Source organism: Oryzias latipes, chromosome 12, assembly GCF_002234675.1.
Source record: "Oryzias latipes chromosome 12, ASM223467v1".
NCBI classification, from domain to species: domain Eukaryota; kingdom Metazoa; phylum Chordata; class Actinopteri; order Beloniformes; family Adrianichthyidae; genus Oryzias; species Oryzias latipes.
In genome coordinates, this window is record NC_019870.2 from 10,125,464 (window position 1) to 10,150,653 (window position 25,190).

At 36.2% G+C, this 25,190-nt stretch overlaps 1 protein-coding gene across 1 annotated transcript in view; it reads right to left on the reverse strand.

Moving 5' to 3' along the window:
* The window catches only part of LOC101168057 (potassium/sodium hyperpolarization-activated cyclic nucleotide-gated channel 1), a 72,865-nt gene that overhangs the window by 14,996 nt on the left and 32,679 nt on the right, over positions 1-25,190 (reverse strand). The window contains exons 4-6 of the mRNA XM_023960750.1: positions 11,906-12,124; positions 6,959-7,105; positions 2,904-3,144 (exon numbers count right to left, since the gene is read on the reverse strand). Coding sequence (XP_023816518.1) covers positions 2,904-3,144; positions 6,959-7,105; positions 11,906-12,124 — 607 coding nt within the window. The remainder of the gene's footprint in view (positions 1-2,903; positions 3,145-6,958; positions 7,106-11,905; positions 12,125-25,190) is intronic.

Genomic DNA, 25,190 nt, shown 5'->3' on the forward strand with positions numbered 1-25,190 from the left:
GGATGAGTAGACGAAGACCTTTAAGTGATGTAAAAATAGCTGCCTAAAATAGATGTAAAAACATTTGTACTCTAAAAAGAAAGAAATGCCATGTAACCTGAAACCTTTGATTTTTTTAATATTATTTTTTACTCTTTGTTTCTTTCTTTTAAGTATGTAAAAGGTGCAGAATATGTTTTTTTCTGCTTCCTTTTAATTCCCAGGTATGGCATCTTGTGTAAGATCTTTTGTTTTCATCACTCGATGGAAATGAAAATAAACATATAAAAATAAAATTCTGAAAGCTTGAGAAAAAAACACTAAGAATTAATCATCCATCAATTATCTTTTAATTTTATAATTAAAATGTATTTTTTAAGCTTTAAAAAAGTGTAAACTAAACTACTAACTAAAAATATATTTTTATTTTTTAGTCTTTTTGATATCCTCTACAAAATACATTCCCTAAAATAAAACCTTTTGGTAATCTTGCTTGTGTCACCTGCATAACCATTTTGCATTTCTAGGTGTATTTGTGCACTTCTGCAAATTAGGAAGCTGTTATCACCTGTCTGTTGCCTTGTCACAAGGCATCACCAGTGAACCCTGGAGCATCGGGGAAAATTTGCCATCACATCATTTGTCGCATAATCCCATAGCAACCAACTCCCTCCCCTCGTCTCCTTCTCCCTGAAACTAAAGGGAGTTAGCTTTGTATGGATGACTAAGACATTAAAAGCCCAAAGGGGATTCTCATCTCCTGTCTGCCCTTGTCTAGCCATTGCAGCCCGCTGTTATAGTCCCGAAGCCCCACAGCGACTTCACCGCTGAGATGTCTGATGCTAATATGTAATCCCACCCACCCAGACCTAGCACTGATATGATGTTAGTATGCAGGTGTAGTGCCGACCATCTCTGACAGAGCCTTGTGAGCCAGTGTCCACAAAGGTGCCCTACTCATTATGTTAACAGTTTTCTTTTGTTTTTCCTTTCCTCTCTCTGTTTTTGAGTAGGTTCATCGATTATTCATTTGTTTTTTTGGAACACTCTTTGGCGCAGATGTCCGGGGACAAGGAATTATCCAAGAAACATTAGGAACAATGATCGTTCCACTACTGTCATACAGGAGCATAAACACGCCCGAAGGGCAAAAATTGCTGATATCTGTGCAGGCGGAACACATTAAAAAGATCATCTTAAAAAAAAAATTAAAATGTTTCAAAAAACATGGGACTCCCAGAGTTCTGGAAATAATCTTCACTTTATGCATTTTCATCAATTAGATTTCAAAATTTGCCAATCACAAATGATAGTTTGACACTTTGTGATTGTACTGACATATTCTTTGTGTACAGTTTGCAGAAATTACTTTTATATATAAACTTGTCAACATATAAATCAAGCAAGAAAAAGAAAAAGCACAGATTTCAAAGCTTTTAGACAAAGCCTCTATAGAATCATCTTTTCATCTATTTTAAAAGCACTCCCAGTGGTCTTTTAATTTTGCTGTTTTTTTGTATAAAAAATAAAACTAAAACAAAAATATCTATTTTGATTGGAGTGGGTCTTTAAAACTATCTGCAGAAGTGCATTAATTGGGTTTATAAATAGTCAAACAATTTTTATGCAATAACTAGAAAAGGCTGTTAAGACAGCGGTTTTAGTCATTTTTTGAATTCCATACCTCTACAAAATGTTATCTTCAAGGTGAAAAAAGTTATCAAGTTGTGTACTTGTTTGAAATAAGGACTCATCTCCAGTCATTATTTCTTTTTTCTTCTAAAAAGAAATTTAGGTTGTGTTTTAGTCAGATTTTCTGAACTGTTTGGATTATTTGTGAGAAAATATTAAGCGAGAAAAAATGATCAGAAACATAAAGAAGATAAACCAGATGGCAAAAAATATATCTTGACCTACAATCTTTATGTAGGGAAGATTTGACAACAAACTGTCATTTATGCAAACTTCCCCACTCACGAGCTTTTACCTGCTTTTTTGCAAAATATGGAAATTAAATACTAACTTTTTCAAATGAAAAAAAAAGAAGGAAATCAGTTTTCATCAGGCAAAAATTTTGACTTGGCGGTCATTAACAAACATAGAAAGTGTTTGATAGCAGATTTAAAGAAGCAGAATAAAAGAGGATTTTTTTTTTTTATTCACTGCCTCCTTCAGTTTCCCTTCGAGACATGCTCTGCAGTCAACAGACACCAAAGTGAAGGTATTCTTAGACTCCTTAGCCTCTTCCCATAGTGGGAATGAACTCAGGAAATAAAATATGCAAGAAGACCCAAAATAGAAAACTTTGCTTTGCTTCCAAACACACACAACAATGTCTGGCTCTGGAATCTTTTCAAGTAAACATCGTGCAATGAAATTACATCTGACATCTAAAAAATTAATGGTATCTGTAATGTCCTGGCAAAGGAGTGGGAGGCGTGCCAGGAGAAAGGGACAGACTGGAAGCTGAGCAAAGGACCAAAGTGAGAGAATTGCTTCTGACTTTATGCAGAAGAAGCGCAGACAAAAGCTGCTCCTTGTTACTGCCAAGCGGATGTAGAAGGAGCGTATGGAAAGGGCAAAGAGTTTAGGAATGAGTATGTGGGGTGGTGAGAGCGGGACATTTGTGTGTCCTTAGGGATGCCTGATCCGCTCCTTGGCCCACTCTACCAACCAGATGAGAGGTTATGTAATAGCAGAAGCTGACTACCATCCAGAACTGCTTAATAAGAATCTATAAAATCTGAACTTCCACTGACATCTACTATGAGGTGGTTGTATTTTTCTGAGAATGCATATTTGTATGAAGGAACAGCTTGTTCCTTGTTGTCTGGCAGTGTTAAGACATAATTTTCTGCCTTTTCATTTGAAAACCTAAAAAAAAAACAAAGCACATTTAGGGCTTTTAAAAGTTTTTTTCTTACCTCCAAAATAGGATCCATCAGTTAGCTTCATCTCCTTGTTGAACTTGGTGATGACACTGGCGACACCATGCTGAATAAAGTACATCTTCTTCCCGACGGTGCCTTCCCTGATAATGTAGTCGTAGGGCTGAAAAACCTCGAACTTCAATTTGCTCAGCATCCCCGTCACGAAGTTGGGGTCCGCGTTGGCGAACAGAGGCATGGTGGCCACCAGCTTCCGGCAGTTAAAGTTGACAATTTCCTGGGAAAGGAAAGTGGAAAGTGTTTGTCAAAATAAATACGTTACAAGCTAGAATGAGCAGCAGAGGTGGCCATAAACCCCCTTCTAAATTTCACCTCAGCTGCCTTTATCTGCAAACATAAACGATTTGAATGCACCCTAGAGTCTCTCAAGCACTGCCCACATCTTTTCTGACAGGAAGCTTCCTGGCACACGAATCGGACTCTGATGAATTTGCCCTCTGGTGCCAGCTGTGGGTCATCTCTCTGGTCTCATCCTGTCCCTTCAGACACAGCGGAAGATTAGGAGCTTGTTGTCCATGCCTCTCTGTTGCTGTGCAGATGGAAAGCCGGGGCACTTGGCCTCTGCAGCGGCATGTCGTTCGCGCTGCATGAGAGATAACTCTCTTCCAGTGACAACAGGACATGAGCAGAAATAAAACCAATCTCTGTGATGTTTGCTGGCGAGACGAGGCCGAAGAATGTTAGCTCAGCCTCAGTTGTGTTTGTCAGCTTATGCCATAGGGCCTTGACCTCAATCATACACCGGAACTAATGAATTTAGATAGTAGGCAGTTTTCAAACTCGGCCAGGATTCTTCATGGGAAAACAAGACTTGGCCATGTCTTTGTTAAACGTTTGTCATATGGCAGAGAACTGAAGAGGGGGGCAAGAAAAAGAAAAAGGCTTGCTGATTGGCTACTTACATGTTTCAAATAGCATGTCTAAATAGTTTGAATGCAGTATGACCACAGTGCAGTGATCACCGTTCTTTAAAGACCCACCCCGCCTTCACCAAAAAGTGGCCAGGTTAGGCTCCGGCAGGCCCATGACCCAATAAGGGATAAAACAGGTTCAGAAAATGGATGGATGGACAGCATTTTTCCTATGATGGATGGCATATACAAAGAACAATAAATTTAAAAATGTGTTTTTCAATATTTCTATATACAAATCATTATGAATCAGGAGCAGAAGGAAAAAATGGAGTTTGAAAAAGCTTGTAGCTGTGATGTAGGTGCTACAGTCGGCAGGCCACAAGCTTCCTGCTACACAACATTCTGATGCATCCACTTGTAGACAAATAGATCCATGTACGTCTTTGTTTTCCTCATTAGAGCTGGGATCTGTCTCAAAACTGTACGGCTTTATATGTCCGATATTTCTTGCCATTTTTGTTGCACCGCTAATGTTTGGTTGGTCCTGACAGAGGCTATAAGGTAGCGGGAGAGCTTAAAGAAAGAGGAACGATGGAAAATGGAGGTGGCTGGGCTTACTCGGCACCATATCCTAGAAAACGACACAGATTTTTGGCTAAAACCTCTATGATCGTAATTAAAGTACCGCTAAAAACACTTTAAAATGGATCAAAAGTGACCAGAGTGGAACTTTAAATTTGATAGTTTTGTCAAAAGTTTTTCTCTTTTTAGTAGATTAATCTGCCAAGACTAAAATTTAATCTTTAAAAGCTTTAGTTTGGTTGTAAATTACTCCCTTCTCCCTTTTACGTAATAAACTGCAAAACAAATTCCCCCTTAAACTGTTTTTGTTCTTGCTTGTATGCATCAGTTCTCTGAAACCTAAGCAGAAACTGTGGCATTGAGCAAACAGCAAACCAGAGCAGCTAAACACATGTCATCTTATCAATTATCATAAAGTGTAATAATATCATAATAAAAGAAACATTCAATTAAGTTTTGTTGAACAATAAAATATTCTTTTTTTTAAAACATCCTTTTACAAATGTAGCAGTTTGTGAAATTATTAATTTATTATTTATTATTATTAATTTTGTTTTTATTTTTTTAGGTTTCTAGGAGCTTTGCTTTTTCTTTTTTCTTTTTCTTTTTTAATAAACTGATGTAATATGATCCCTTCTGGCATTCAATTGTTAGTTGTAGTGTTGCATTGTCCTTGAATGCAACACCAAAGGTGAGGTTTACAAAGTCTGTTGTGTCAACAGCTCTTGAAGAACAACAACCTGTTTAAAGTGATGGATTGGCTGCCTTTACTTTCATGGGACATTAAATGATTACACACCTTGAAAATTATGTGTTTAAAAAAGAAAATTTCTCTTTTGTTTTTTTTTGTCAACTACATTCTTAGCTTTATTGGCTAAATGAGCTGAAAATGAGTTAATTAACCCGACCCCAGAACAATGAAAAACCACCAAGCTCACTGAGACAAAAGGCATAACATCCTGTTAATGCGTACGCATCCTTACAGCTTTAGTAACTGCCTGATTTAACTGCATTAGTCAATTACTTTCTTATCTTTTTAAAGCAAAACTTATGGCCACTTAACATCAAAGCCCCAACATTAAAAAGCCTCACAAAGGAACATATAAGGAATACAAAGGAATACAAATACTCTGCCTTCATGGAACGGGTCATTAGTCGTGATGTAAGACGTAAATGGTTTTCTGTTGACCAGGCTTCAATTTATTACTCTTTAGGACATTTGCTTTTTCTTTTAGTTTAACTGCATGCAAATACAGGTTGACAAAGCTATGTTTATTACAATATGTGACAGCAAATGCTACAATCCTTTATGTAGTTTTTTAAGCATTGTTTTAAAAGAGAAAACATGACGGAAAGTTGGCAAGTTCAAGCTGTATGTCAAATAGCATCAATATCTTGTAATGAGATTGTTTTGGCGGCAAATATACTTCCATAAAATAGTTAGCAAAATTTATAATTGTAATTTTTATTACGTAATTGTAAGACCTTTACTGTAATTCACATTATGAATAATGTGTAGAATATAAGTCATAGTAAAGTCATTTATTTTTCTCTTTGTACAAATTTTCACAGTAAAATGAGTTAATTTCTTTATTCATTTTAATTGAATGAATAAACATGATTTTGAGTTAAATAGAAATTTCCAAAATATTAAGCAAAGAAATTAAGCAAAATTGGAAAAAAAATCAGATTAGGAATGTTTTTTTTAAAATTAGGTAATCTATTAATTATACTTCAAAATACCTTTTTTTGTGCTGATGGTATTTTGCATACCATTTAAGTGTTGGCATAAACTATTCATCTTTATGAATGATTCATATTTAAGTCAAGATTTTAACTGATTTCCACCAAACAAAAGCTGCAGAATTGCTGGCGTTTTCATCTTGTCTTTGCGAGTGTCTGGGATTGTGAAGTAACCCCCCACACTGCAGCAGACCTCTCTGCACGGTGACTTAATGGGGCTACATGAAAGATGGTTGTGAGGGTTTTTTTGCTTGCTTTGCTGTTTATTCCTCTCTAGTCTTCTTTCATAATGATAGTTCTTTCATAATGATAGTACTGATGTCACATGCTAATGCGAAGAGTACTGCCATGGGCTGGTGTCATCCCTAACTAAAAAGACTACTTCTTGTAAAAAATAAAAATAAAATACACAACCCACACAGTAGGTCCTGAGGCACTGTGTGTTTTCTGTTATGTGTCAGATATTTGTTGAATGTAATACAGATTTAAAGAAAAGCAAAAGGCATCTGTGCAACTCTCAAGGTTTTCCACAAATTACATTACATCTTTCTTTTTTTTTCCTTCATATCTCATCAGGCACTGAGTCTGGGTTCACCCTGGATGAAATTTTATTTTGTTGTGGTCCAACGTAACTTCTGTCATGGTTTCAGGCTGTTTTTTATTGAATCTCACCAGATGAAGATTCATCCTTTAAATTCACATTTTGTAAGATGTGAAACTAAGACTTTAAAGAGATTTGTTGCACATTCGAAACTATTGTTTAGTAGTAATTAGTAAGAAAAACTTTGAAACGGTCATTGAAGACTCAATTTTTTTCACGCACTTCTGTGTTTGATAAAGAAGCGGTCTCACCTCTTTGAGTGGGTCGTTGAGTTCACTCAGGATGTTGTCTTCATCAAAGATTTTGCCCTGGTAACGGTGTTCATAGTAGTCGTGAATTTTCTGCCGTAGGTCTGCTGGAAGCTTGTGGAAGGACATGTATTGCTCCACTTGTTTATACTGGAGGACACAGAAAAAAAAACATTTTAGTATACTGGTCATGCAGTCTTAGCATGCACAAGCTTAAACATTTCACAGAAAGTTCATTTCAAAAGAGATGTGTTAATGCAATATAAAAAAAAGCAGAAAAAAACTGTTGTTTTTCAGTGTAAATGTGTTCTGTATTGAGGACAAGCCGTGCTCTTGCAGCCATAATGCCATGTCCTGGTTCTGTTTGTGTGGAAAGGGAGGCAGGTGGTGAAGGGAAGTAGGAAGAAGAACAGGCCCAGGGCTATGTCAGGTCAAGGTATAGCAGTTGTGATTATTCGACCTATGCTGGAAGCTTAGTCCTTATAGAAACAAACACCATCAACCTGATTTTCTCAAACTAAAGAAACTGCTTTAAAAATGACATTGACTGAATATTATTATCATGTTTCAGGAATTTTTTGATTTATATACCTACTTGTTCAACATCATCATCAGTTCAGAACTGTCTGTTTGATGCAAATGAAACATATTTATGTTGACGATATTGCTTTTTATTTAGTCTTCATACATTTTGGCATACTTAAAATACATCTATATGTGTTAAAGATAGATTCCTAAATAATTATGTCTGTTTCGTGTTGCCTTATTTTTCATTTCTAAGTTTAGTTAAAACTTTAAATGAGTGAAATTGATGCATGTTTACATATGACATTTTGAAGCAAAGGCCACTAATTATACAAATCATTGTTTGTGCTTTTGATGCACAAATAAAGTGGATTTTAGATAAAAAATAATACATCTTAAAAAGTTGCTAAGAATTCACATTGAAACCGCTGTTTCTGTGCTTCTTTTGCACATTGACTATCTGATTTTTCCAATACATGCAAAAATTTAGACTCTTTTTATTTTCATACCATACGCATGTTCAAGCCACAACTCTATGTAAACGCACATATATGCGTGGTTCAGCATATGCATTGAAAACGTTTGCATTCATGCGTTGTTACGCACGTTTTTAAGTCCATTCTCAGACTCTTCAAACAAAAGACCTCTCCATTGCAAGTTAAACAAGGTTGAATTTGGACCAATCAGGGACTTGCATTTGGTAGGGATGAATGGATGACGTCCCCTCTAATTCATGGGATAGCTAACCCATCACTAAACGTACAATCTTCAACACGCATTACATGTCTGGTGTTAATGTAGCACAAGAGAGTAAATAAAAGTTTTCAATTTGCTAATTTTATTATTTTTTATTTAGTAAAAACTAAATAAAAGACATAAAAAGGAGAAAATATTTTTTTCATTTCCCTTAAAGAAGTAAAAAATAAAAAGCTTTCCATCTCTTCCTTAAACCCGACACCTGCAATTACCCAGTAACTCCCACAGTCCCTCTGGTAATCACAGCTGAGCAGTTGGGGAGAATCAACAGCAGTTGTGAGGGTGGTGGCTCAGGCCAGCAACCTCTCTGACCACTTTGATCCAACCAGGCCCCACAACATAAAATTTGTCAGAGAGAGAGAAGACACTTGAGTCACAATGCTCCCTTCACTTATTCCTCTCCTGGCCGGCTGCAGAAAGGTGATAAGGGACCTGGCTTTTGTTTGTGGGAAATTGATTTTTTTCTAAATTCAAGCAGCCGAGGCCAGAATGTCCACAGCGGCTCAACCAGGACATGGTGACTCAAACGGTCAAGGTGGGACGTAGACTCAAACAAAAAAGGGGCTTTTGAGTTTTCCTGTTGTCCAGGTGCTGCAAATTGACTTATTTACACTCCTGCAGAAAATTCAGTCATTTGCCTCAACTGCTCACTGACTTACTTATGAAGTCATTTAAATCAGTGCTGACAGGTCTTTTTCTTCCTTCTACCTCGTGAATTTTCCTTTTGTCTTTCACATTCTAAATATAATCAAGAAGAAGTCAGACCTACTTTTGAGTAAAAATGAGTTAATTCATCTTATATTTCTGCTAAAGCATGACCTTAAATTGAATCGGGTTGGAACACAAGTACCAAAATAGTAAGTTTGTGCAGAAAAAGCAGCCAGTTTTGATCAAGTTTTGGAGAATATCCATTCTACTCTGCAGCTACTTTCAGGAGCACCACAAAACTACAGAAAATACTTCCATATTTCTTTGTCTCCTTTATGTTTACTTCAAATCTCTGCAACATTTAGGTTTTTCTGTCATGTTTTAACACACATCTTTTCCTGTTAGCACACAGAAAAACAGTGCCAAATACATTTAGAAGAGAGATTTCCTAATGTGCCTTAAATAGATTGACATGCTACTGTTTTTTCCACCAACATCCTGTGCCTTCAAATAACTTGTGAGCACACCCCCACATCCATCTTTCCGTCCATGTTTCCGACCCCCCAGCTGTGGCAGAGATAGATGTAATGACTAGAGGCTCAGCACCCTGAACTCATCCCTGCTGCTCCCCAGCCTGTTTCAGTGTTATGCACAGCCATGCAGCAAATACGCCCTGCCTGAACCTGGGTGCATGCTGGGGCTCTGTAACCGTGAGTACTGCATCCACAGCCCCACAGCTTCCCGCATGTTTTGTCCAGAAGGGAGAATAAATAGGATGTATATGGGGCATATTTGTTGTGAAGCACATGTACATCATACAACAAGCAAGAGAAGAGTCGCTAATTCATTTAACGCTTTCAAGCATCTTTCTTTTTTTTTCTAGCACATGCTGCTGACGATTTTAGAGTATTCTGAACCCAAATATACCACTATAGAATTGATGAGAATAAAATGTCACTTCAAAATGTTTCATTTAGCATATTATTTCTATCAGAAATACTATTTCTGGCTGTCTTTCAGAAAAAAATGCCCTTTCTTGTTTTCAGGCTGGACTTTCTGGTGATAATTTATATTCTGACAACAAACATCTGTCAAAACTTAAATGATTGAAAGGTCATGTTTTGAAAATGCTGCCTTGGTCTTGAAGTTCCCTGTAAAAAATATATATACCGGTAATCTTTCTCAAGCAAATTTCAACCTTTTTTTTAGTATTGCATTGGCCTTTTATTTAGCATGACCACAAAAGCTATTGAGTTAGATGCAGTTCTTATGTTGTGATAATGCATGTGTTAAGGGGCATTAAAGTACTAAACAGGGGGTTTCACAGGATTGCTGTGACCGTGAAAGCATCTGACAAGGGGAGACCATCATACTTACATAAATCGAAAGCATCTAAATGCTTTTATAAGCTGTTTAAATTAATGAAATGATATTTTAGAATGTCTTTGCCAAGGTGACTCTGGAGATACTCTGATAAGAGTTATGGCAAAAACCTCCTGCAGGATATCTATTGTGTGCTTTGAGTATCTGTTCTCCTTTTGTGCATGCATGTTTGTGTCTCATCATGGACAAACTGCAGCAAAATAATTCTTGGTGCTATAGTTTGTGTCTTTTTTTTTAAAAAAATTTAAGGGCAATTTAAGTTTTAAAAAAATGTTTTTATTTATGGGGAAATTGTTTTGACTAATAAAAAAAGAATTTGTGGGAAATAAAACAAATGTTCTTAAAAACAGCTTAATTAAGCATAAACTGAATTTATGAATAGAATGAACAATTATGGTCTTTATTTAAATCACGTCAATGATTTTTTAATGAATTTCCTTTGTTAAATCTGCATTTATTTACAGCTGGTGTAAATGACAGGTTTGCATGTAATTTAACATCCTCGTTTTGTAATAGTATGACAAAGATTCCCTCGAAATGCTGCATTTTTATTTTATTTTACTATTTAAGTAGAATATAAATGATTTGCTTTTGTCTCACCTTAACTTTAGAAAAAATATACACTAGTCAGAGTTTTCTTTTTAGAATTTTTAAACCCAGAGAGGCCAAAGCCTCACAACTTACTGATATAATAATGGAAACATCCAATTCCATTTTTAAATGTTTTTTATTTGTCACAAGAAAGGTCTGACATAACATGCTGCATTTTTCTTGAAATTTTACTAGTTAAGTAGAATTGAAATAAATTTTTGCATCACTTTGAACTCAGTAAAAATATATGCAGATTTTCCTCTTTTTTTCTCTGAAGATTTTTAAAACCAAAGAGGCCAAAGCCTAACAACCTATTCATATACTAATGGCTACATCTATCTAAGTCCATTTAAATATATATATATATATATATATATATATATATATATATATTTTTTTTTTTTTTTTTCATAAGCAAGATCTGACATAACATGAAAAGTGAACCTTAATCTCTTGCACTACACGGTTGTATGGACTGTACACAGGATTGGGAAGCATAAAATAAAGTTTTAGAGTTAAACTTGGCTTCTTGCGTGCAAATACACAAAGCACATCCATCGTTGCCGGCTGTTCTGGCAAATGCCCAGGCCCGTTAGCAGGATTACAGCTGGTGGCTGGCTGAAATGCTAGATAATCACTTTCCACGTGGACAAAAAGTAGCTGCAATGATGTAATAAGGAATAAAATGAAACAGAATTAAAAAACATGTTTTTGGCAAAATATAGACACGAGGCGACTTGTCCCGCTAAAACACCTTCTCACTACGATCGCCTATGCAATCTGCAGGGTGTGTGTGTGTGTGGGGGGGGGGGGGGAATCCTCTTTCACAGTCATTGTTCTGGATTTTATAATTAAAGACCTCAAATTCAGTGGAAGTCATAGAAACCTGATATTAAGCAGACCGCTGTCTAAAAGAATTATCCCCACTTACCTGGAAACATTTTAACATAGGATATCTTTTTTTTTATGAGATTACAAAATCCAGTAAATGCAAAGTAAATCTGCCTTTGAATCTTAAGGATCACATTTTCTGCAGGTGAATCTTACCTTCTCCTGGTACTGCCTGCGCGATGAGTCCAAAGACTGGATTAGAGCGGTAGCATGGCCCACAAACATGGCGTAGCACGTGGCTCCTACAATCATACTCAGCATGGTGATCCACAGGTCAGACATGCTGACAGGTGCCCGGGCGCCATACCCGATACACAGCATGTGGCTCATGGCTTTGAAGAGGGCATAGGAGTACTGCTTACCCCAGGAAACATTCTGCAAGGACAGAGAGAAGGGGACAGGATGGAGACACAGAGAGGGGTTTGGGGGAATTACTGCAGGAAAAGTGGAATAGAAAATCTTAATGAATCACTGAACTCCGACTTCAAAATCTTCATGATCCTTCTGCATTTGAACTTTCCTTCCCTCCTCTTCCTGTTCATATTTGACTTTTCACTTTAAAAAAACTGCTCAAAACAAAATAAATAAATTAAATTTCTGTTGAATGAAAACTGGAACGATTGGCTCAACCATGAAACCGGTAAGTTAACTATCAACTTCATTAATGTATTCCAAGAAAAACTCCAATATTAGCCTCCCCTTGTCATCAAAACAAGGTGACAGAGCAACCAAACGAAGGTGCCAGTAATTCTTTCCAATCCAGATTTCTCAACTAATCTAAATGCAAGTTTCTGTACAACTGACAAAGGGACAAGTAATCAGAAAAAATTACTGAAAAGTAATAGAGCAAAACTTATTCTTGTAGGAGCCATCGACCTAACTTAGATTCTAGACAACTTATCTATTAAAAGAAATGAGTGCGGTAAATCACAACATGCTGATACATTAATGAGTCATGCTATATGCGCTGTGATATTTAATAAAAGAAACAATCTAAATATAGCCACAAGGAATGAACAAGCTTTGCTTGTTTCTTCTAGTAACTAGGAAGGGAAATACTAGCTCAAATAATTATTACTAAGTTTTATTATGAGTTTTTATTGGGTGTCCGATCCAGTCGAACATTAACCTAAAATTTGGGTACAAAAGTCTAAAAATCTGTAGTTTAGTCACCATTTTATGTTTTTGGTAAATGATGTCTCCCACTGCTTAAAGTGTAGCTTTTTTTCATTTTAAGCTATGGACAAAACCGGCACATGTGTTAGACATTCGTCAACACTGCCTTCTTAACCCTTGTGCTATCTTAGATGACCCCACCCTTACATTGGCGTGTTCTCTCTACCATGACAAAGGTGGATAAAGGTGGAAAGATTTCATGTAATCCATGGACACTAGTGAAGATCACAAATCATTGAAGAAAAAAGGTTCAGAGCACTGTCTAGTGGGTCTAGATGACCCAACTCCCAATATTAAAGTGCCTAGGATAGCACAAGGGTTACACGCGAATTTTGCCCATGGTGTTCAGACTGGACAAGCAGGGAGGGGGCTTCTTCTTCTTTGCCTTTTCCTACTGGCACATGTCCGCCACCGTTTAAAGAGGTTTGATTCAAAATGTTGACGTAGTGCAAATGTCGCAAATGTTGCTCCAGGTTTTACTCTCATAGCCCTATTCCAACATATGAAAGACTTGATGTCGTATGATTCCGGCAGGGCATGAATATTCATTATTCATTTCTTCTCCATGATCAATTTTCAAACTGGTTGGCGCCTTCGTGAAATAAAAAGGACACCATCCATAAGTCACTACCAAATCCAATTCCCTAATTGGTCAAAGTTAACCTAGTTTAACATGCAACAAACGTTCAATGGGCACGGGTTTTGTATGTGTATAGAGCCCGAAAATAGTTGTTTAAAACTGCATAGCTACACTTGAACACGAGAGTTCTCAATCCGGAAACCTGGGATGCGCATTCATGCATGTTTACATAGACTTTTTGTTGGAAGTGGCTGCATGAACGCATGTTGCGAAAGGCAGCGTTAATATGTTTGAATACATAGATACAAAAAATGTTATCATTCTATGTTTTACTTTAAATTCAGGAAGCCTTTAATGCATCTCTTAAATGGCAGGGATTATTTTGCTGTTGCAATTTGCATTTACTCATATAGTTCAATAAACTTAGAGCATTTTCTTTGTAATTTTCACTTTTTTTCTTGCATGAATTGTTTCTGAGAATTTTCATCCAAACACCATTGATGTTTGAAGGAAAGTGAAATGTTGGAAAATTCAGATTTTGTCATTTCTGATAAATTTTAAATCTGCTCAACTATGTAAAAGGCCTTTTGTTAACGCTTAAGATAATTGTGACCACTTGCTAAGCTCTTTCAGAAAATGTAATTTTTAAAGGTTAAAGTGGAAAGTGGATTTCAGATTTTAAAACAGCCTCCTAAACGAACTGAAAATAGTCACTCAAGCTTGAAATGGGTAAGTTATGCTTATGCTTCGGCTTAAAACTTAGAGGACATTTTCTACAAAGACTTTGTTAATGTATCACATTTTTTGCACACATTATAACAACAGGAAAAGCCCAAAGGGAGAGGGAGCTTGAAAGTGCACTCGGTTAGAAATACGTTTCCATGATTAAGGCTTCACTCCCCTCCCTGTGATGTCAGGCATTTCTCTTCATCCATGTTTTAATAACTTTACCATTGTAGGTTTCCCTTTAGGCTGTTCTTTACATTTTGAAGAAAATACATAAATAAACTAAAATAAAAAAACAAAAAAGCACAACACTTTAGAGTAGGAAATTTCATTAGGAGTGACTTCCCACACAGATGCAGACACCAGAAAATGTGGTCATATTTATATTTCACCTGTACAATAAGACCGGGTTTCAAAATGATTGCAGTTGAATTTCATATCCTTAAATTTTTTTTTTCTTTTCTCGTTGGGGCATAAATATCTCATTAATGCAGCTTGTGTCAAATGTGAAAGTGAGCTTTTTCCCAGAGGAAGGGCAAAATCCTAAATGGGCAATTCAACTAGCCCTTGGAGGACGGCAGAAAGCAGTCAGCTGCTTTATGGAAATAAATGCGACAGACACAGTCAAACTGCCAGTTACTTCAATGTATTCACATCCAGAAGTGCTGAGGAAGCAATCCATGCTAATAAGCAGCTTGCCCTCAAAGGTTTCATAAAGCTCCCAGCTTATTAGGTTCTTCAGTATTGGGGTGACAGTTCAGGAACATTTTGTCTCACAGGTTTAAACCAAAATCCTGTACAGCCTTTACATCAGGACAATTGCGGCTTTTTCAAATGATCTCTACATATTCTGTGACAATAATTGTTGCCAATACTTCTGTTTTTTGTTCAATTCCTTTTGGATTTTTCATGCATTTTTTTTAAGATCTACAAAAGCAAAGAACTAGCAACAGGCTGAGAACTAACCTCATCTGCTCATGAAAACTATAAGATGAGCTGCAATTACAAATGGAAAAGCTACAATGTGTTCATGTTATTTCTTTTATGTGCTCGTCATCATATCACCAGTCTATTTTGCTCTTTGTACTTACTTTATCCACAAACATTACAGAGCAAAACATTAGGGTAGTCATGGTTATATGACTGATATAAAGGAACAGATGATATGCAAAAACTTGCTTAAAGGTGACAAACTGAAAGACAGTTGCAGTTAGGATGGAATAAAAGCCGATCAGTCATTTAAGCGGGTGAAAGAGATCATTCAGCTACACTTTTTCTACTCCTTTACTGTGACATGTTAAAAGGGAGAATAAATAATTGCAGAAACGAGAGAGAATCTAAAAGAACTCATAAATTGGAGGAGGAAAGAGGGAATAAAACTTCATGAGATTTAACTTTCACTGACAACTAAAATGAGTTTTAGTCTCCTTAATTACCACGAATAAAAAATGATTGAGCTACTAGTTAAATGGGAAATAGCTTTCAAAATGACTATCTATCTCATTATTTGACTGACCCCTTGTTTTTCAATAGAGATGTCATAACTTACTCATTAGGCACATTTAAAACCTATTTAACTCTGACATGTCTTATCCCTTTGCATCCTATTTTGTACGCTTTGCACTGTTTATCTGAGTAAATTGGGCAAATGAGCAAAATGACAGCTTATTATTTTCTTAAAAGGATCAGTAATTTTAATATTGATGTTTTTTCCTTTTACAATTTCTGCCAATAATAGTTGGAAAACATGCCAACATTGTGTAATGTCTTGATTTTTGGGTCTTTTGTTTTTGCTTTTCAGAAGAGCAGTACCTAGGCTCAGTCTGCAACCTTCACTGTGTGTCCCTGTGACAGTGAAATGGATACGCTCTGATTGGTCATGGCTCCCTCGGTACTTTTAACTGTGTTGAGATGAAGGATGACAATTCATTTTTAAATGTATGGGCAGACTGGTTTTATACAAACGCAGCTAAAGACGATCAGTGTGTTTTTTCTAGCCTGATGACGTCAGATGAGCTGAAGTGACTCACTGCTCCTGTTGCTGCTGCTGTTTGTCCTTGTCTGCATTTTAAGCAATTCCATGCTTTACAGTGTAAATGTCAGGGTAGAGACACATTTTAATATCAATATAAAGCGTCGTCACTGCTGATTGTTAAGAGTTGGTGACTGATCCTGCATCCTGTTGCTTATATCCTACGTTTTTGTCGTGCTATATTTAAGACACACAGTTATTAAAGGATGAGAGATGATGAACATATCAATGACGCAAAAATTATTTTTTTGTCCAACTTAATAACAGTGCAATTGGAGACATATTTCCAATTTACAGAGAAAAACTATTTCTTTTTACAGTTACTGTACAGATACTCATCTCTAGTTCAAAAGGGGCATTACCAGCTGCAAAGAATCTTTATGTGTGGAATTAAATAGAAGTTGCTCATCTTCATTCTCCTTTAAGGCTTCAGTTGAAAATTGAATATTTTACTTTGAAAAACAAAATAAAAAAATAGGAAAGATATCCAAAATAGTCTACAATTTTATCAGTGAAGGGGTTTAAGACCTTTTTTGCTAAAAAACACTGCCCTCTTTGCATCATTTGAAAATTGGGAAACTTAACTAAAGAGAATTGTTGTGAATTTTGACAAGCTTGGCCTTTTTCTGACTGTAAACTCCATTTTATTTTTCAAAAACAAACAAACAAAACTGTTCACTTTAACTACATGACATGAAAAAAAACATAAAGATACTAAAAGGACATCTGTTCTGAGTCCCAGACACAACTATTTGTTCAAATAAAAGGTGTGTGCCTAGGTGATGCAACCTGCTGTGTTGGATTTCAATAAGGTAGAGGAGTGTATGGATAAACCTCTGAAACATCATGTTTAGCTTGTTTTCATTTGTCTATTACCCACTCAAAGTAAAACTTTTGAGAAACTTGTATAGTATAGTTAAAGTCCCACTCCAACTTTAGTTTTATCTATTGTAAAATGGCTCCTAGTGGTCTTTTAATTGCTCCCTACTGCAAGTGGAGGATTTAGAATTGGAGAGGAGCAGTGAGACTTTGGTTCGCCCATGTCAGTTGCTGTGTCACACAGTTTTTTCAAACTGATGATTTTGTCTACTCCTGATCCACCACGATTTAAATAAAGTTTATTCAGAAACCCAATTTCATTTTCTAATCATTAAATATATGTCCTCCATCACCAGAAAAATTCTACAAGAACTTGTTAAAAACATTAAAAAAATACATTTTTATAAGAGTGGTTCTTTGAGGAAAATGCATTTATATTACTCTATATTAAGAAAGTGCTATCCAGTGGGAATATGTATACATTTATAAACATTTAGGTTAAGTCACTGAATGTCTTATTTATTTTGAGCCTGTGAAGCTAAAGAAAAATTATGAAACCACAACAGGATGACAGTGGAGAGAAGACACTAACGACTTTTCATTTTATCGAAAAAGCGCCTAAGGGGAGAAAACACTCCGCCCTGTAAATTTGAATTTAAAAAGTTACCTTATTAACTCATTTAGGAGTCTAACGCTGTTAATAATATAACGCTGTTAATAATATTTGTTAAAACCTCAAGGCGATTAGGAGTAAGGACTTTTATTAAGTTTCTTTTTCTTCATGTAATTTTAATTTGCTTTGATTCTGTCCCACTGTGGTACATTTTCATGGGTAGACCGGTCTGCCAATGTGTCGTCTGTGAAATAAATGAAGTATTTATCGTATTTACTGCAGAAAAGTCTACTTTTCTATAGAATTTTTAGCTTTACAGCATGGGATCCCTTACAAGTCATGATGGTTGTCTCCTGAAATATTTTATTCGTTAAAAGACAATGATGAAACTAAAGGAATAAAATGTCATCATTTTGTAATTTTCTACTTGAATGGGACCATCTCTTGCTCTTTGGTTCAGTTATTTATGACTGAAATATCTTTCTTGTTACCTTCCAGAGAAAAAAGGGAGTCACTTTATGAATAAATATGTTATTTTCTAACTGAGATCCTAAAACTTTGCTATCCATTTAAATTTTTCAAGTGGTTTTTAATGCTGATGTTATATCCATGCTTAATTATAGTTGAGTCACTGCTTATCCGTGTTTAGCAGCTCTGTTCAACTTTACATGGATCATTAGCAAAAGAAAAAAATCCCCCCCCCCCCCCACACACACACTTTTGTTTAACTGTCAGCTACTATAAAGTTTCTTTCAGTTTTTTTCCAAGCAAACTTTTTAAAGGTCTTTGCTCGGTTAAAAGCGTAACAGCATTTCAATTCATTAGTCACAATCTGACTCCCTCACATAAGTGGTTACGTGGCTAGGAAGCAGTGGCTGATTCACCCTCATCCCAGTGTTGAGTGTCACCCAGAGGCGCTGCTTGTTGTTGATACTGACAAATAACTATGAGCCTAACAGGATGTAATGCATTGCTGCAAGAACATGCTTTGACCTCTCCACAACAACGTGCTTGCAGGGAACATAGCATCCTTGTTTCACTGCACTGAACTTTCCAAGTCATGTCTGCATTTGGTAGAAGAGTTGGTCAGTTTGGTCTCATTGCTTGGCTTCTAAAACACTTCTTTAGTGCGTTACCCCTAATGTTATCAGACGGCTTTAATCGAACAGTCATACACATTTCTAAAACTTAACAAACTGTCCATGTTAAAAAAAAATACAGTTGCATAACTAAACTACAAGCTGTTCACGTTTGTGCACAGAAGGCACAGCAATCTCTGGGCATGAACTCTTTAGGTCTGTACACTTGTACTGACACCGCACAGAACTACAGTTTGATCTGGCGAAACAGACATTTGCAATGAACTCAATGCCCAATCTGTACATGCTGAGGTTCTGCTTCCCATAGCTATGTTACAATGCTAATTAAAGATACAGCTTTCCCTTGTAGCACAAGCCTTTATTTACCATAGCTTTAATTGTATATTTTATAAATATAGTGAAAAACGAATTTGTCATCTTTAAGGCTCAATTAAGTGTCCACACTGATAAAAATCATGTTTTTGATGTTTTTAACATGTTCCTGTGGCAATTTTCTGATAATGGAGGAAATATATGAAGAAAGAAGTTCAGACTTGCATTTCTGAGTATTTCTTTATTCAAATTGTTCAGGATCAGACAAAAAATACAGTAGGAATCTGGCTCAAAAATGTAAGGCTGGGCAGCTCCAGTATTGCTCACCATTTTTGTTGTACCGATAATGTTAAGTAAGGGGTATGAGGGGCTGTAAGCTAGCATGCAAGATTGTAAATAGATGGGTGACAGGAAGAGGGGGGAGGCTTTCTTCGTGCCCACAACTCAGGCAAATTTCTAATAAACTCCAGTCGCTCTGCAAAAAGTATGTCCTTTGTTTTTTAATTTTATTTTGGCTAAAAAAGGCATAATTAAAAGACCACTGGGAAGGCTTTAATAATGGATCAAAAGATGACCAGAATAGCTCTTTAAGAACAGAACATTCTTGGTGTCAGTTAAAATGTATCTTTTCAATGAAACCTTTAGATTATTAACCATCAGTTCCTACCTAACTTCTAGGTTATTATAAGAAAGATTGAATAAAGCATAAACGCATCCTTTATACAAAATAATCAGTCTTCTTAAAACGGTTTCAATCTCCTGACCAAATGTCTCAAAAATGACTTTCCAAAGTGAATTACTCCTGTTTGCAAGACATTCTAGAGCTACAAAAAAGCCAATTATCAACAACATTAATAATGAATTAATAAATGAAATCAAATGCTATTTCAGGTGTAAAAACTAATTTAAATCATTAGAATTACTGTAGGTTAAATGTAAAATCCAAAGCTTTCTCACAAACACCCAATGTTGGAAAGACAGAAAAGTTCTGCGGTGCGAGTTTAAGGATAAAACAACTGCTGAGAGATCCCATGAGTCAACGGACACTTTATGGATTAATTTTACAAGAGTCACACTGTGATAGAGAAATGAGGATCCCCTATCCCATTTTCTCATTTTTCACTTGTCAGTTTTACAAACTTCAGAATATGACAGCTAAAATTAATGGACGAACAGCTGCCACAGTTTATCACAGTTGGGTTAAAGATTTCCTGCCCTCTTCAGATACTCTGACATTCACAGAAGAGTTTACCCAGTTAGTTAATCTACTGCATGATACATTCTGTTCTTTGTGGCTGAATTTGATTTACAAGCATGATGGGCTCATAAACAGCCATGTTTGAACAGGAGTAACGTATGTATGAGGATCCTCTTGGAGTTTTGTCAATCAACAATTTCGACAACAAAAGACGTTGTTTAATGTAGAAAGGTTAAGCCAAAAACAGGTTGGGATCTTGTTAAAAGGAGAAAGCAGAGGAGACAAATCGTGATTAATTCATAAAACTATGATGTGACTCATTCGGGGCTTCAGACGAAAAACACATGGTCCCTGTGGGTGGTACAGAAATAAAAGAAACAGAAAATTAACTGAAGGATTGGTCATGCATGGGTGGCCAGACCTCTGTGGGTTTACCTCCTGCATCTGCTCATCTTTCTCTGAAGATTTAGCTGTCTGCTGCTCAGCTGTCTGTGTCTCAATATTAGCACAAATGCATGCCCAAAGCACACAGGCTTCAAACAAATCTTTTCTGTGGAGCACATGCAGACAAATGCAACAGTTCATCACCGCCTAACCAGAGCCAGCATAGTGACAGCGGTATTATCTTGTCTGGTGATTAAGTAAATGCAGCCTCTAAAGACTTAGAAGGTACTCTCCTGCCATTAGTCAAAAAGATAACAGCCCTACTCCCTGTACTGCACCACTCAGCAGTATCTGCAGTGCATGGCCTCACTCTTCAAATCCTTACTGGAAACAGAATGCAAGCCAACAACTCAATAAAATTATGATGGATTTTAAAGCACCGATCGGTCTTCTGTCTCTTTGAGATACAATCCTACATTAAAATGTTGGGCATTTCTAGAGGAAGAAACCATAAAACAGACAGAAAATAAAGGTATTTGGCCTGTGGTTTTGTGAGACAAAGGGTGTCACATTTGGGTGGAGCTTCTCACTTTAGATTTGCAAGACTGCAGTCCACAGACCATTGCCTCTGCAGAGATCCACTGGGAGGAGAGTCACATCACAGGCAGCAACACCATGCCAGCTGTTCATAAGCAGGCTATGTGGCTTTGAATTATTCAGTCAGATCCACCTACACGTGAAATTAACTACAGCAACACTTAAAAAAAGATGAGGAGAAATCCAACTCCTTTAAACTGCCCCCCTCCTAAAATAATCTTCATGGCAATTTTATGATAAAATCGTGAAGTGGATTCTATATTTTTAGCAGCTGACCCACAAAAAACTTTTTATTTTCGTTGTCAATTTATCAAGGATTTTGTGAAGCATTTCGAATTTAAAATGTTTTTTTTTAAATTTGCTAGATTTCCAGCATAGGACTTGATTTAAAATCCTTCCAGTCAACAGATCAGTGAATATCTGAGTGTCTGTATAGGCTCATCTCCAAAATGCTTAACCCCCTGATGCCTATTGATGCCAATAAGCATCATATCACTTCTGCAGGAAAATTTGATCCACATAAATCATGCTTTTGTATACATTCAATTGCATGCTATTCCCTAACACAAATGTAAAGTGACAACAAAAGTTGTTTAATCAAAGAAAAATGAGCTGTTATCTCATTTCTACCAGCCTCAAATTAGCTCCTTAATGCATTGCCTCATTTAAAAAAAATCACTGGTAAACACTGCCTGATGCTTCATACTCATGAGCAGCTTAATTCTTACTTTAAAAGATTGAATTGATGCAAACAATGCGTTTATATGTTTGACAGCATGAGCATTTTGCACAGTGTTCCTTCATTTGAAATGTAAATATATGTGTGCAGTTAGTCTGAAATGGTGGGAGTCAAGTTGAACTCTAGAACCAGTGAGTGTTTATGAGAGCTATTCAAAGGGTAAACTGTCAGGTTTGTCTGTCAGCTTGAACACAATTTCCAACTTTGCAGGGAATCATCAAAATGCAACCTTTTTATTGTATCTTTAAATCATAGCAGAAAAAAAATGAATCTTTTACAAAATAATTATAATTTGTCAAACTTTTCAGCACTGGGTTGAACTGCTGTAATTGGTTTAGTATGACAATGACCTTTAATCATAAAAAAGAGCATGAACATGCACTTATTAACCTGATTGTGAAGAGTCAAGACGCATTAGTTAATTATTCTGTACGTTATTAGTTGATCAGCTTTTTAAGACATCCCTGCCTCTGGCACACATTTGTTTTGCAGCCTGCAGCTTGGGTCACAGCTCTCCACTGTGCAAATGATCGTGCCACACAGGTGGCAGCAAATTAGCCTTTTACATGAGTTCACTTCATATTGATTTGCTTGCAAGAAGGGAAATGTATTGAATTTATACTGAGAAGGAACATGCAGCAGTTGCTCCTTATTGGGCTTCGAAGTCACGATTTAAGAGTGGATTGTTTGTTACATTACATTTTAAAAGCTGAGTAACTAAAAAAAACTATTTCCCCTTTTGTTTTATTAACTGGAAGTTAGGAAAGACATAATTGTTTTGTAGGAAATTATGTGCCAAATATTTTGATATGTTTATTTGAATGAATAGCGCATTAGCGGGTGCTGAGTCCACTCAAAGGCACAACTCAAAGGCTCAAAGTGAGGATAAGTGTGAGAAACAGAGTTGTGATGCTGAAGAAAGCTGACATGTGCACCCCCGGCCTGATGCCTGCGACTGCCCAGCATGCATGTGGGCAAAGAAAAAAAGAAAAAATCGTTTGTCACATAAAGAGAAATGATGCCGAAGAAGAGTCCGACAGGCAAACGTTTACAACGAGCATTTCCCAGCAGGCATGCATGTATTCAAGTCTATCTCACTGCAGATAGACTGTCTGAGAGGATCAACCATGCCTGACCCCCAACTTAACAGAGACAAGTAAAAAATGATCACTGCATAGACGGAGATTCTAAACCCCAGAGTCCTCAACAAATATGTTTAGTTGTCTGTAGGGGCTAATGCAAAAGGTAAATGTCTATTTTAGTCTTTTTTTTTTCTCAGTAGAATTTGCATAACACATCATTAATAATAGGAAAATTGTGGTTTTGTAACAATTAAATTAATCTATTTAATTGACAATTTCATAGCTTGAAGAATATTTAATGAGGCAGAAAGACATAATAGTTTCCAACATGGTAGCTCCAATTAAAAAAGCTTGACAGTAAATCAACAAAATATATATAAAGTATTCATATAGTTTCCAGTTGATATGGGTTGTTAAATAGTTCCTTCTTTAAGATGATTCACATTTGAGGCATTGGTTACAAGATTTCCCAATGCTTCTCTCAGACAGCTTGCACCCCAAATAGAGAACACAGACATATTCCAACATGTCAGCTTTCATCTCCAACCCAATAACACTCCAGAGCATGTCACAGACCTGGTGATTCACTGCAGGATAATGTGTCAATGTCAAATTTTGTTTAACCCAAACCCCCTTGCTCAATCCTCACAAGAGAAATCACTAATGTTTGGCTCAATGTCAATTGTGTTTGTGTAACATACGGATAATGAACGTTGACATTGCATTCTGAATGTCTCAAGTTTACCACAAAAAAAAGGTTACTGTGAAAGTTAGACCTCTAACTTTTGAGTAAAATCAGGTACCGTATTAGCTTCTCAGTCACATTATTAACAAACACAGTTGACAAAATTAGTGATTCCATTTCCAAATTTAGGGAGTAAATACACCAATAAATTGAAATGATAAAGGTCATTTCAACATATATGAGAGGTAAAAAACGTAATGTTTGGGGTGGGTCTCTTTCCATTTCCCCCTATCCTGCTAGATTTCTTACAGATATGCATGATGGAAGCTGCACTGCCACCTTCTGGAAAAAATACAAATAAAGGAAAACATTGCAAGATAACTTTTTTTCTTTTCTTACTATGTGTACTGGTAATATTAGAGCTACGGGTGTGCACTTTACTGTCAACCACACTGATGTTTAGTATTTAAATGAAACAATGAAAGAATGAAAAAACATTTTTTTTTCCTTAATTGTGTTTTATGTTGATGTAATGTCCATGTGACTGTAAAGGAAACTCAAAGACAGTCAAATCTGGGCTGCTTAAGTTAAAGAACCATTGGACACAATGGTTCTGAGCAAAACCAAACTACTCTTGGCCTTCCTTTAGGCTGTAGGATTTCCTATTGAAAAATGTGGTAACATTGTGCATAGTTTTGTGCTTTGGTGGTTATATTTTGTTTTCTTGTAGCCATAAAACACTAAAAATGCTTACTTCTGAGTATATTCACTGCAGACATTCACTTTACTTTTTACATCTGTACTTAAAATCCTCATCTGCATTTTTTGGTGTCTCATAAGTATAATTGTGTAAGGACTTTGGACTAGAAACATTTTAAATGATAAAACTGGCAAAAATATTTGGCTTTTACAATCATGCAGAAGTCTCTCTCCCAAATTTAACCATTGGATCGATTTCATTCGTTCTTAAAATAACAATAAAACAACTTTTTATATGATATTTTTAGTTGAAAATTACATCAAAGACATAAATAAAACAAAGAAACGAAAAACTAAATACAAAGAAACACTTGTATTTAGATATATCAGCACTGAAATTGCAAGTTCACTTTAGACCAGGATAGCCAAGTTCTCAGTTATAAACTAGCCAAGAATGCTCGAAAAAACATCTGCATTTAGTTGGTTTTTAGTTGGGAAAAAACTCTTGAAAACATCTCGTTGACACAGCAGATGCTTGCTTAGGGCAGTATTTCCTGAAAAGTCTTTTAACCCTTGTGCTATCTTAGATGACCCCACCCTTACATTGGCGTGTTCTCCCTACCATGACAAAGGTGGATAAAGGTGGAAAGATTTCATGTAATCCATGGACACCAGTGAGGTTCACAAATCATTTAAGAA